The sequence below is a fragment of the Cyprinodon variegatus genome, unplaced genomic scaffold, assembly GCF_000732505.1.
Source record: "Cyprinodon variegatus isolate N-32 unplaced genomic scaffold, C_variegatus-1.0 Scaffold128, whole genome shotgun sequence".
Taxonomy (NCBI): Eukaryota; Metazoa; Chordata; class Actinopteri; order Cyprinodontiformes; family Cyprinodontidae; genus Cyprinodon; species Cyprinodon variegatus.
This window is the reverse complement of record NW_015150581.1, coordinates 984164-998829: the sequence shown is the minus strand read 5'-3', so window position 1 is coordinate 998829 and position 14666 is coordinate 984164. Positions and strand designations below refer to the sequence as shown.

Genomic DNA, 14666 nt, shown 5'->3' with positions numbered 1-14666 from the left:
GACAAATTACCATTTTGTCCTTTTTTTATTTTTCAGTTTTTGAATAGGTAGGGTAAGCAAATAATGTTTTCTATTTGCTAAATGAATGAGAAATGTTAATTTCAATGTGTTTTAGTACTTTTCCATTAGAAGTTCAAATGCTGGATCTCTCACCAATTTGAAAATCCAGGTGATATTATTTTGTTTAAATGGAAGAAAGCTTGCAAGCCCTATATTACAATTTCAAAGGTTATTTTGCTCTTGGGGTGACTGGTTAGGTTGACAAAAAATATGGCACCATGATTTAAACCCATTTTTCTAAAGATATAGTGGAGGATCATCAAGATAAGTTGTTCTCGTAATTGTCAATTATTGTGGTGATATGTTTATATAAGGCCGACCTACAGTACTTGCTTGCTCCCATATTCACTTACCGGTGGTAAGTCTGACATAGTGGAAATATTACAACCCTTCTTTTGAAAAGTAAGCTTTTATGAGAGATGCAAACAGTAACTTTTAAACAGAGTGCATGAGGAGAAATGGGCTCTTACATGCTCTTGCATCCAATTAATAGGAGTTCCCTCTTGGAAGCAGGCACAGGGTTGTGCATTTGCTTTTATTTTTAAGTGGAGAGGGCGTGTCTTTTCAAAAATTAGCAAAAACCTTTAAACCTTAAAAAATACTGAAGCAGCATCTCAAGATATCAGTCAGGAAGCTACAGTTTAGGATTCTCTGGGTCATTAGCATGGACAGTAAGCATACAGCCACCCAGTCACAATATCCCTTGAGGACAATAATCAATAGTTTAGAGCAGCCATCAAAAAGCCCTGATCTCAGTTCAACAGAGAAGATGTGTGTGAGCAAATCACCCAATGGCACCAGTTATGTCAGCAGTAATGGGCCAGCAAACTGTTGTGGGAAGCTTGTGTAGAGCTACGAAAATGCTTTACGAATCTGAAAATTTAGAAAGCAAAATTTGCAAAACATTTTTGTTAATTCCTCACTTTGAAGAGCGTAATAGCATAAAATGGATCTTATTTAATGTCCATGAGAAATAAAAATGTGCACCTATTATTTGTGAAGTGAATGTAGGAATCCGATTCCGGCTGTAAATCTTTTTCTTTTCTTTTTCTTCTATATCCTAAATAGTTAGAATATCATAAGTCAGCTATTTTACACACAAACACTTTAGTGAAAATATTGGATTTGTGCATCAATATTGGATGTTGAGAAATTCTTTAGATGCATGACTAAGCAGCAGTCTTGGTGTCTCACAGAAGAAAAACACATTCTTTGTGTTTCAGAGCAGTCTGTGGGTGGCAGATGCCTACTGTATGAGAACACTGAGGGTGTTTTTTTTTACTGAAGAAATAACTAAATGTAAGAATGTCTCAGTTTAACACCCTGTGAATCCCTCTCATGGAACATAACAACCTTTCTCTCTCTGTTTCGGTTTCTGCTGCTCCTCTGGGGCAGTGGCCCCTAATTAGAAGCAGGGCTGCTGGATATACATTTTCCCTAACAAGGTGAAAGAAACTGAATGGGACAAGCATAAACTAGGCCGAATATCAACATTCTGACTCATCTGTCTGAGTCTTGCAAGTTTGAGGAGTGAGGAGTGTTTAACATACTGCTGGAACGACGATCTGCAGTTGTTCTTATCCTGTCTTGCAAAGCTGTGAAGCAGACCTTCTCCTGCCGCAGAATATATAAATCTTTCTGGGCTCCAAAATCTCCAAATTAAACATAAGGGCAGAAGCATGGAAAATGAAAATGTAAATCTGTCTGAGAAATGGAGCATTTGAGGATTTTTTGTATTTTTTATCTTTTTTTATAAAAGAATAAATCTCCACCAGTTCCTTCTGTTTGTGTTTATGACCTTTATCATTTATCTCCAAATCTAATAAGCCTTAACAGGCTGCTGTGAGATTTCTTTTTGTTATTTCACATTTTAACATTAAGGTAATTCTTCAGTTAGCAGTGAGGGGATGTTGGAGACAAAGCGAATGATTTGAGCAAAAGAAAATCTCTAGAAATGAATGACTGCCTTCCTCCTTTATGTGTTTAAGTCTTTTTCTTAAAGGAGAAGCTGAAAGGTGGATCATTTCAGTTATGTTGTCATCCATTTCAGCTTTTTTAAATACATCTTAAGCATTAGATCCGTTGTGAAATATAGAGATCAATTTTAGTTGGTGACACAAAACTACTTTAAAGACATTAAGAAATCTGTTCCCTGTGCATTGTCTATAACACATCACATATTTTTTTCTGTTATTTGCAGTTGTCACGCAGCACATTTGTTTGCATTTCAGGGCATGAAAGTAAAAAGAAAAGTATGTAAATCTCTCTTTCTTTTCCCTCTGTCTTTCAGGCTCTTTGGTACAACAGGGAACTGTGCAGCCTGCAGTAAACTGATCCCAGCCTTTGAAATGGTGATGAGAGCCAGAGATAATGTTTACCATTTGGACTGTTTTGCCTGTCAGCTTTGTAACCAGAGGTAAGAACAGGGATCATACCTGCAATGAAACTGCATTTTAATCACATATTGAATGAAGTAGGAAAAAGGGCTCGTATGTAAACCGTTTTTCAAGTGGGGGGAAAAAAATGTTATTTTTCTGCTTTTTGTTTTTTTGTTGTTTTCCATTTTAATTGCATTACATCAAGCAGCTTGGAAATCTTGTAGAAAAACCAAAACATTTTTACTTATCTTATTGCATGTCTTTGTTTTTCTAATACCCTTAGAATTGTTTTTACTATAACATAGTGCCAACAGTCTGTTTCCCATCTGTGACTAAATGTGTAAATCTTTAAAGCCAGAGGGACATAAAATTAGCTCTTGTTGTTATGTGTGAAGTTCAGACGCTACAGAAAGAGAAGCATTTTGGTGTATAAAATGAAAAAATAACGAGTACAAGTATAACACTGTATTTCTAGGAGAATAGCACCCACAATGAAACCCTGCAACTACTACAAAGCCTATGGTATGATGTACAAGAAGTATGACATACCCTAATATTGGCTTTCCCCATTAATATATTGTCAGTAATGGCAGCAGTATGAGAGTGGAGCATCCTTTGCATGCTTGTCAGGAGTGCTGTGACCCTGTTCCTCCACACAGCACAAGCCCATTATCCTTCCGCAGGCCAGATTCAGTTACCATAGTGAACACCTGCTGTAAGGGAATTATGACTCCAGTCTCTTTTCTCAGCTGGCAGATATATGAAGCCAGGGCTCATCTGGCACAACATTGCCATGGCTGTGACTGTTACCAGCTTTATTTACCGTGTTACCAGCCTGGCATATTACTGAGGCCAAGCTATTTTCAGCAATGTTCTTATCACCGCTCCCTTTCAGTCACATTATGGAGCTGTTTCCAGAGTGTCACGCAACAAACTGCAGCGCAGAGAGGGAACATCACTGGGACAGGCAGCTGTGTGTTATTTTCCCTCTTCAATTGACTTTGACTTTTAAGGAAAACTGATTTTGAACACTGCAGCCAAACCGATGTCTGAGAAAGCTTGTGCCAGGAATTCTTTGCAGACTCCAGAGGCAACATTACCATTTGACCAAGTGAGCTTTAACCTGCTTTTTATCAGGTTCCAGTTCCCCAGTCTATTTGCTTTCTAACCAGATTGGTTTATAATATTAAAGTATTTAAAGGCACGCATTAATGATGCCCATCAAATTAAAAACATCCTGTTCATAATGCTTATAATCTAACTAAATATTTGTCAGACATCATTTTCAAATGCAGCATTTCAGACTGCTAAAGATGGGTACTAAACCTGGTATCAAACCACTTGTAAGCCACTTCGGACAGTCTTTACGGACTGACAGGTTTTAGCCGCATCAGTCCTCTAAACTGTATTATTAAGGTTGCATTCAACCTGTCAGGGAGACTTAAATGTTACTAACATTGTATTGCCAATCTCCTTCTCTTTAAGAAGCAGACACAATGAAGGGAGGGGCTAACGTTTTGCTGTCACATCTTCACTTTTCTTACTCTCATCAAACCTTTGACAACATAAAAGCTTTTATGATTCCTTTTGCAAAATTTCTTTTCAAATGTAAGCAGCAACAAATCTAGAGACTATTTTCTGTTGTTTGGTACATTCACTTTGGCAACAAGTGAATGTACTGATCCCTCTGAGTGCACTGTCTGTGGCAAGTGGCAACGGCTGCTGCGAGTCCAAAAGGACTGACGGACGGCATGCAGTCAACCTCCCCATTCAGGAAGCTCTGCTACTCTTTATACCTCTGCCTACAGTCAGAAGTGGAAAACAAGTGACTAGTGTTTCCCCATTAAAAATGAGAGAAACTGCATGAGCAAAAACCTCCACTGATTCCGTCTTAGATTACGCATCAGGATGCAATTATAATTTTAATATAATATTTAGTTTTTCTTTAAAACTCAATCCCTCTCTACAGATGATCCACACACAGCTTCCCACTTCATTCACTGTGGGTGCTTCAGCTATCTTTAGTTAAGTTTGATAATACAATAAAATGTAGCCTGGATTCAGGTAAATTAGTGCAGGCATCCCCAAAGTCGGTTCTCGAGGGCCGCTGTCCTGCAGGTTTTAGAGGTTTCCCTGCTTTAGCACAGCTGATTATGATTGCAGTAGAGCAAAAGCCTGTTAATCAGCTTTCAATTCAAATCAGCTGTGCTGGAGCAAGGAAACCTCTAAAACCTGCAGGACATTGGGCCTCGAGCACCAAGTTTGGGGATGCCTGAATTACTGAATACCTAAGTTAATTTTTTTGGGGGGGCTTAGATATGTTTTTAATCACAATCTTTCTTGCCAATTTTGAAATCTCCTATAACTTTACAAAATACTTTTTTATTTAAGATGTAGTTTTAATTTGTGTTGCCATTGCTTTATTTATATACAAAATAATTGATTTTGTATTTTTTATTAATTTTGTGTTCTTTTGTTCCAAATGTTTGAAATATAAATGATATATTAAATTATATATTATCATTATTACTATTTTTTTTTTTACCCTTTTGTTTAATTAAAACCTGTCCAAAAGAAAAAAAAACAACCCTAATTGATAAGGGTATGGGTAAAAAGTGTTATATTGATAAGAAGTATTGTTAGGAGTAGCAGCATTGATACATTTTTATCAAGATCTATCCCTACACGCCACACAAGCTAGAAGCAGTTGTATTTATAATCTCTTGTTTCGTTCTTTTTTTCCACAGGTTTTGCGTTGGGGACAAGTTTTTCCTAAAAAACAACATGATTTTGTGTCAAATGGACTATGAAGAGGGCCAAATGAATGGCAGCTTTGAGACGCAGGTTCAATAGTTGATGGCAGCAACAATCAGATCCACACTTTATACACAAGATGGATGTTCTGCTGCACTTGGAACAAGACAAGCATCCGTCTGCTTGCCTGCAATACTTTTTAACTCCCCTTTCTCGGATCCTTCCCTCCCACCCCACCCACCTCAAGGACTCTGTTATAAATGTTCAACTTTTTGCCCCTACCACACCATGCCCACCCAACACTGAGCAGTTTTAAATTTTGATGTACAGTTGTGCCTGCTATGCTGAGCACTGTATTGCTTGTATGTTTTGTGAAATTTTTTTGATGTTTTCTGTTTCTTTTAGAAATGGTTCACTGGAGGGTATGTACAGTCTGTTTTCTCTGTATATATAAACTGGAACATTTATTTTATGAAATGTAATGCAATTTTATTACTAGTGTGAATTAAAGATTCCTAAATGTTAATAGTGAGTTTTTTGTCCTCCTACTAAAACGAAAGTTGAGGGACGTTGCCCATGTGTTGAAAAAAATCAAATAACTGACAATGCTATAAAAGCTTGGCAGATATATTTAAACATCTCTCATGATGCTTAAAAGGTTTTATTACATTTTGAAAACTTCTGATGAAATTGGAAATGCTGTTTAAAATAAACTAAGCACGACTTTATTTGGAATAAAAGAATGATTCACCAAACTGTGTTGTTGTCAGCATGCAGGTGTCGGGAAGTGAGATAAGTTGAGGGGCTTTTCTGTGATTCATGCTTCACTAATTGCCATCTGATTATGAGGGTGAATTGGCCTGGAAATGAAATGCAACAGCAAATAAATTAGAGGAGGGGAAATAAACGCTCATTGAGTTAGAGCTCACTCAAACTCATCATGAGCTGTATTTATAAAGCTTTTTTTCCCCGAAGGCACTGTTAATAGAGACGCATGACGCTGTCTGTTTATCTGATAAGGTTATTCCTGATAAATGCACCAGGAACTAATGTACTGTCAAATAATTGTCAGATCAATCAAAAGATAATTCACTACACTAAAAATTAGCATCTATAACTATATATATAATAGTACCAGTTAAAACTTGGTAGAAAAAAAACCTTGTTAAGCTGAATTTTATATTAGCGAAGAAAAAACCAAATGTGTTTAGCTACGATTTTTTTTTCTAAAGGTCAGTTTTAATTTGATCTCTATGCACATTTTGTTTGATAATGTGGAAAGCAGTAAACATTCCAGAAAAAGATACCCAGAGTAACTGGGTGCAAATGCAAAGTAAACAAATTAGATAACTGTTTACTGTTTTAAATTTTGATATTTTTAGATTTAAGCAAATAAAAGCTGTATTTCAAACAAATAGGTGCACATTTTATTGCATTGTTTCCCAGTGCATATAGGGCCTTACTAGTGGGTCTTTTGCTATATTGTTTTCTGAAACATTACAAGAAAAGACGAGCAGGAAAATATGTCAGCCTAAAAGAAAAACAAAAACTGTTATACACAGAACAAAAGTGGCTGAATTATTTATGTTTTTTTTAAAACATACAAATTTATACATTTTAATGAAAAATATTATATAGAAAAATTTTTATATTGTGTAAGTGCTATAGCCTGGACAGGCCTCTTAAAGAATATTCTAAATCAGATCCAATAGCTTTACAAATCCATGATGTTTTAGTTTCCCATCAAAAAACTGTTGGAGATTTTAAAACCTTAACAAGCACTGGTTTACAAGTAAAATAGTTGCTAACCAGGCCAATTAGAGAATGAGATAAAACAAAAAGCACACACCAATTTAGTTTTTAATTGATGCAAGTTGCTAGTGTTAACCTCAATTACAGCAATAATAACAGTCTATGCTGGTCTAGAAGGTTCAACCTCCTAGAGATCATCTCCAGACCTCCAGTTCATTGCTCAACAATCTACAAGGAGTTCTTGACCCTAAATTTGTCAGCCACTGTTTTAAACTGAAATCAAGAAATATGTTAGTCAAGTTCATAGATTCATTTTTAAATGTTTTAAAAACCATTTTAGATCGTATCATGCAGAGCTTAGAGGTAAGATCAGTACTGTACATGTGTACATGTGGCTGATTAGTTTTGATAATTTATATAAAATGAAAGTACTAGTAATATATCTGCACTTTCATCAAAGAAACATAATGTAGCATTTTTAAATGTTTAGTACTACAATATTTTTATTTACTGAAAGTTTTTCACACTAGAAGCCACCTTCATCCATAATTGTTTTTTTTTCTTGTTTTTTTTTATAAACTCAAGTCGCATACACTGTCATTTTACAATTGTCCATTTTACAAATAACCAATTTCCTTTTGGACCTTATTCACAAATGATAAGATTTACATTTATAAGTGCAAATTGGGGGATGTGGACAAAAAAAACTAAGATAAAACTTTAACATGTTTGATGTCCTCAGTATTCCTGTATTATTCCCCGCTTTATTGCTGAGTTGATTTATTTCTTTTTGGAGACAAAAGAAAAAAAATGTATGTTGCAGGTGCAGTATCCTGCAGGCGCTCTCCTACCAGCAGGACACAGAACAGCGATATAATTTGCTAACATATAAATGAGGTGTGCAAAGAGCATTAATTAGAAATTCATTAAAAATTCAGTCTCATTGGCAGGTGTGCAAATAAAGGATTAGGCAGACATCAATTATACCACATAAGAGAACATTTTAATTGCAATTCCTGATTTACAGAGGGAAACAATCAGGCTTCATGCAATATGCCTGATTGCTCATTTCCCTGTAAAATAATGAGGAAAAACCTCACCAGGTAACACTGTCCACAGCTTATGTTGATGAAAACTCGGAGTATTGATTTTTTACTGCATATAGTCTGTCTTGTTGGTGCGTGTCTACATAAAAATAAGAAGTCTGCACACACATAATTTAAAAAGCGCATGAAGAATTATAAAACATGGCACACACCTCCGTATTCACACACATTAATACACATGAACTGCAGGTTGGCATCCCCATCTGCTTGGGTCGGTTGACAAGTTCCTGAGCAGCAAATGTTGTGCTGTTATGACTAAAGTTGGCGAATTCTCCAGCCTCTCCTGAGTTCCTGATTACTGCATTATGGCATCTGCTTAATTAGCTTGGCTGGTGTCATGTGTTGCACCCGAGGGGGTGTTAAAAAGTGCCCTTCCCTCTTGCTCATTATGTGCTGCGATTCATGTGATGTATAATCTCTCCTGACAGGCGTTCGTATTGAAATAGGGGTAGCTGTCAGTGGAGCATGGTCATAAAGGATGCATGCAGGGTAGGAACCACAAATAACGGATAGGTGTAGAAGCTGCCAAAGTTCTATGCAAAACTACTGTTTCTGAGTTCCTTTTGGATCAATCAGCATTTCTTCAGTCTTAATTATACAAAATTCAATTTTATGGTTGAGAGCTCTTTGGGAGAAGAAACTGATAGCAGACTATGCGTTTTTTAATTACAACAGGTAATGTTGAAAGTAACCTCCTGCTGGGTTCTCTCCTTAATTTGAAGGTATCCAAGTATTGGTGAGGAATCAACCTGATCATTGCCTTAAAAAAAAAAAAATACTAGAAATTATCAGCAAAATTGATCCTCACAATCTTTCCATCCATTTTCAGCAGTACAATTTCACAGTGTGATAGAAAGTTGGCATTACAGTTTTAGGTAGGTTTCCAACCCTAACCTACAGTATAATAAAGAAGAAAAGAGAAAAACATGATATTATGTTAGAGCATATTTAAGTAAATACCATAATTATTTTTCTACATAACTTCTTTATTTTCCTTGATGCATAATTTTAGTGTTGCAGTGTCATTGTGGAATAATTAAATCTTTCAAATCTGCTTTTGATTTAAACGGGCTTCAGAAATGACCCCATTTTGTTGACGAACAACAAAAACCAGCATGAAGTTTAACCTTTCAAGGGTACTTTTTCTTATTAGCAATAAGAACCTCTCCATTCTCAGACGTTACAGGTAACATCAGCCTTATGAGCTGTACTGTTTGCATAATGATTTACCCGGTAAATGGTGACAATCAAAACTGGCTGCTCACAGCCAAACAAGGACCAACCCCCTAACAACTAATCTTTAGTGCTCTGATGGTCCCTTGTTTCCAGAGGGCGGAGTCATGCTTGCAATGACAGAATTGTAAGAATGAGAGCCTAAATTCACCACCCTGATTTAAAGGTCAAAGGTTTCTGAAAAAAAAATCATAATTCCTTAAAGAGTGGCTCCAGTTGCAGATAAGCATAAACCATTGAATGTTGGCCTTATGGAGTTGTGTTTGTTCTCGGGCCATCCTTTAAGCTACAGGCTGCTCTGTTTCCCTTCTGATCACAGTAATCCATGTACTTAACAGCATATACAACATTACTCTGTGCAGGGGGACCATATCTTTGGAGTGAAGTAGTCTATACTCTAACATACACTGCAAAAAATTGAAATCTAAATAAGTCATTTTTGCTCAAATTAAGTGTATTTTTTCTTGAATTGAGGAGGTAAGTGAGACACTTTGCCTATGGAACAATTGCTTTGTCTTATTTCAAGTGTATATTATCTAATTATCTTGTTTTAGGTGTAAAATTACTCATTCCAGTGGCAGATCATCTTATTTACCTGCTCAATTTCAGGGTAAATACACTTAATTTAAGCCATTTTTTACTTATTTCTAGATGTTTTTTGCAGTGTATATATACTACATTTTGGAGTTTAAACACCACTGGGTCATCATTTATTTGTATTTAGTTTAGCCTTTATTTAACCAGGAAAGAAAATCCCCTTGAGATTAAAAACCTCTTTTTCAAGGGAGTCCTGGCCAAAAGGCAGCAAAGTTACATAAGAAACAGAGATACATTAAATTAAATGACAGGTACATAAAAAAAAAAACATATAAAGTAAAACAATTACGGATCATTGAGGCTGCTTCAAATTCTTTCACTTTCAACTTAAAAGCATTTAAAGATAAAAACTCAGTCAACTTCCAGTTTCTTTGTAAAAAATTCCACAAAGAAGGAGCTGCGTAGCTAAAGGCTTTCTTCCCTAGTTCTGTGCGGGCAAAAGGAACAGTGAGCATCAGCTGATTGTTGGATCTCAGGGCATAAGAAGTCATGCTTTTCTGTGTAAGTAGGTACAAATGGAAGAGGGCAGTAATCCAAGAAGGGCCTTGTAAAAAAAAGTGTACGAATGACACTGCCTTCTTGTAGAGAGGGAAGGCCATCCCACTTGGAAGTACAGGTCACAGTGATGTGTCATTGCTCTACAGTTTGTGATGAACCTTAATGAAGCATGGTAAACAGAGTCCAACATTTGAAGACATGAAGAAGTAGCATTCTTATACAAAAGGTCACCATAATCTAAGACAGATAAAAATGTGGCAGAGACAAGGTGCTTTTTTACTACAAAAGAAAAACATGTCTTATTACGAAAGAAGGAGCCCCGTTTAACTTTTAAATTCTTAATAAGTTTATCAATAAAAGGTTTGAAGGTGAGGGAGTCTTCAATTAAAATTCCACGGTATTTATATTCATGTACCACCTCAACGACATTCCCCTCCAGAGTGAACACTTTTGGAAGGGTGTGGAATAAATAGCCTGTTCAAGAGATGACCCAAATCAATAAATAATGGTACCATCAGCATAAAAATGCATATTAGGATAAGAGAATTTTTGCTCAACATTGTTGATGTACAAGATAAATAAGAGGGGGCACAAAACAGATCCTTGTGACACACCCTTGTGAACAGTAAAATTTCAGAACAAAGCTCCTCACATTTTATACACTGGGACCTGTTTTCTAGATAATTGGAAAACCAAGCAACCGCATGTTCTGACAGTCCAGTGAGAAGTAGCCTGCATTTTAAAATATCATTGTCTACGGTGTCAAAAGCTTTTGAAAGATCAGTAAGGAGTGAAGCACAGTGCTGTTTTTTATCAAGTGCTACAATTATATCATTTATCACCTTCATAGTAGCAGTAATAGTGAAGTGTTTTTTTCTGAAACCTGATTGATATTTAGAAAGCATTTCATTTGAATGGAGGACCTCCAGTCTCCAAAGAGACTCCAGAGTTTTAGATAAAACACATACATTTGAAATTGGCCTATAATTGTTAAGAACTGATGGATCACCTCCTCCATGTTTGAAAAATAAATAACTAAATTTCTCTGAAACTCCCACAACTTACGGAATGACTACTGTTCTGGGTCTGGGTTGTGGTTCCTCCTTTTCATCTAATGACTGGCTGGGGTCATGTTTTGGTTTCTTCTCTGCCCAGTTAGGATAACGTCATTACTCTAGGGACTGTCTGGTGTGAGATGTCTCTTTCCCCTGGCTACTGTGTTAGTGGGAACATTGTCTGCTGTGTGAACAATGTCACTTACAATGCTTCCAAATATCTAAAGTCTGTTCCCAGTCCTATAGCTGGCAGCTCTGAACACCACATACAGAACACCATGGACTTTGTAGACAAAGCCAGGGACGTCATCATAGAGACAGATGAAAATATGGTCTCCCCTCATGATACATCAGTCCCTACATGTGTTCCTGTCGATGAAGCGGTGGGAATGGTCTGTGTAAGATTAAACTAAGACATCACTCTTAGCAGCAGAAACTCTCTTTCCACAGAGCAACAATGTAAACTCCTAAAAATGTGCCTGCAGATATTAGAACTCTGTGTCACAGGGCAAACTAAGCATTTCAACAAAGAAGAACCCATCCAGAAGACTTACTAAACATTTATCGGATGTTGGATTTGTTTACCTTGATTATTGAGATGCGTCAGGACAGAATTATAACCTGTTTGTTTCAAAAAATTTGAAAAATGTTACAATGTAAATGTCATTTCCCCTGAACAACTATTAAAAAAATCCCCTCAGTAATCAGCTTCTTTTCTTTTTTGTTTTTTTGTTGTTCTTACAATGCTGGAAGATTGTGAAGGGGAGATCACAATGATCAGTTCAGGGACCGTAGGAAAAAAGACTGAGGCTTGCAATTTGCAGGAGAGGCACTCACGTTTGGGGAACTCTTGGTTAATCTTTGGATCCAGTTTGTGGGGTCTTATCCAGAGATGAAAGAACTCGTTGGAGGGCGGACAGGCAGACTAACGTTGGGCCCAGAGGAGCAAAGGAACGGACTGTCATCGGGTTTTCCTGAAGAGGACTTGAACAGATCATGTGGAGGTTTCCCCTTGCTCAATAGTGACTCAGTTTATCCTTCCACGGGGGGTAGAAGGTCCAGGCTTATCCAGTGGATCAGGAAGGCTTCCTGCCGGAAAACAAAGACAAAGCAAGCTTAGACTCAGAAAGACAAGGCTAAAGGTTAGACTCAGCTAATCTCAGTTTGGCTAGAGTACCCAATACTGGCAAACACTCTGGTGACGAGGTAGTGACAGCCCACTGCTCAAATACTCCTCTGGTGATGACCCAATGAGCCGCAGATGTGCGAGGAGGCCCAAACGAAGACAGGGCATCATCTAGTGGTGGAAAAGAAAATACAAAAACAACCCACACAAACTGGATTCCTAACATATAGGGACCGTTTTTATATACTTAATACTTATTGAGTATTACATATTTTGACCAAGCAAAACTGGCTGGTCTAAGAATTTTCTCAGTTTAGTGAAAATTCTAACAAATTAACTTAAAGTCACCAAGTTTTAGCTCAGCTCATTCTTATCATTTGCCTGTTTGTTAGCCTGTATTGTCCAATTTAATGTCAATTCTCTGTAATTCTTTTAACTTTTGGTCAGTCTTTACAATAGTGGTAAAGACAAAGGCCCCAACAAATAAAATCTATAATTATTTTTTATAAACCTTAGCTACCACTATTCAGTATTTAGACTTTTCAGAGCTGTACAATGGTCCCTACTGGTGAGCATTCACCCAGATGTCTGAGAAGGTCCTTGAAGAGAGCCACAAAGTCACCAAGCTAGCAACACTGGACTGTCATCTCTTGTGTTCCTTAAGTACAGAGATCAGAGCAGCCTGCTGTAGCCACCAGTATAGCTTCATATACCAGCCAGCTTTGCAGCTGGACAGAACGGAGGGCTCCGTTTTTTTTTCTGAATAAGTAAATTTTAATATTTCATGATATTAGATTATTTTTACATGCTGGTAATGATTTTAACAAGTTGCCAAATATACAGCATGCTATATCATAAACCTTATATTGTTTTAACATATTGTATCTTTTTTTGTCATTCTAAAGGAATAGGGTTTTTATTTTGCTGTGGTAGTGTGCCACAATCAAATGTAGCAGAAACCCTTTTCTTTGTAAGCAGGAAGCACTTTTGATTCTTCTCTAATCTCTGCTGAAAAGCATTTTTAACAAAAAAAAAAAGCAATGTGAACTCAAACATCATGTAACTTTAATCAGTTGAGGTGAGCTAGTTTGTGCAATGTGACTTTTTAGTGGTAGATAAAGTCAGAATAAAATAGCAAAAATATAAACACACATGAGCTGTGTGCACTAAGTTTAGGTCTAAAGTGTAAGTGTCCGTGCACTAAAAATACTTAATTCACTTTTTATTTAAATTCAGAATTGCAGCTATAGCATGATAAACACCAAGAACTTTGCCAATTTGACCTCTAGATCCATTGGTCTATACAGTAGATATTTTACCTTGTTCATCTTTGCAGTTTTTACTCTATACATTTTGCTCTGTTTTAATGTCCTCACAGCTGACAAGTAAGATACCCCTAAATTCTAATTTACTTTCACCAGCTCTTCAAAACAATTGTTTCACTGCTCCAGTCTCAGTTTTCCAGGAATAACTACACATCACTACAAATCTTAAATCGATTTAGATTACAAGACTTGAACATCTGACAGGGCTCTGTTGAGTCCATCATATGGAAAAGAAACAAATATTGCCCAAGTACAAATTATCGAGACAAGGCTTCTCTATCTGCTAGAATTTTATATTGAAAACAGTAAATGTTGGGTAAACAAAAACTTGGATCAGTTGTTAAGGGTTGATCGGCTGAGAGTTGGTAGAATTAAGATATTTATGATGTAATGGTAAACTATGAGAAGAAAGTACCTCAGTGTATATAATTAAGTATGATCCTTTGAATCAGTGGTTCAATAACCGTTTGCCAGTATCTGCAGCCTTGGTGTCAAAAAGAGAAAATAGCTGTTACCTGATATAAATGTGGCATCATAATGGTCAAGTGGCTATTATACCTCTTAAAACTAAGCAGATCTTCATCGCCTCTCACAAACTCCAACATATGTTCTATTGATGGCTAATGGACCTGTTTTTGCTATGAGCAAGAGACACGAGAGAGCAATTAGTTACATGTGGCTTTGATTAGCACCAATTCTGCAGCAGAGCTTGAGGGAGGATACGAAACAAAATGCTAAATTACTGCTGAAGCTCTTTGTGACAGAATGCAATAAAATGGGAG

At 36.7% G+C, this 14666-nt stretch overlaps 1 protein-coding gene across 2 annotated transcripts in view; it reads left to right on the top strand.

The window, feature by feature from the left end:
- LOC107085592 (rhombotin-1) overlaps positions 1-5940 on the top strand; it is a 40749-nt gene extending 34809 nt beyond the window's left edge. The window contains exons 4-5 of one of the 2 annotated variants that reach the window (XM_015376023.1): positions 2351-2476; positions 5186-5940. In XM_015376023.1, the coding sequence (XP_015231509.1) occupies positions 2351-2476; positions 5186-5291 (232 nt within the window). In that variant the 3' untranslated portion in view covers positions 5292-5940. The remainder of the gene's footprint in view (positions 1-2350; positions 2477-5185) is intronic. The other variant, XM_015376022.1, reaches the window with a different exon arrangement.
- Positions 5941-14666: the final 8726 nt, after the last annotated feature.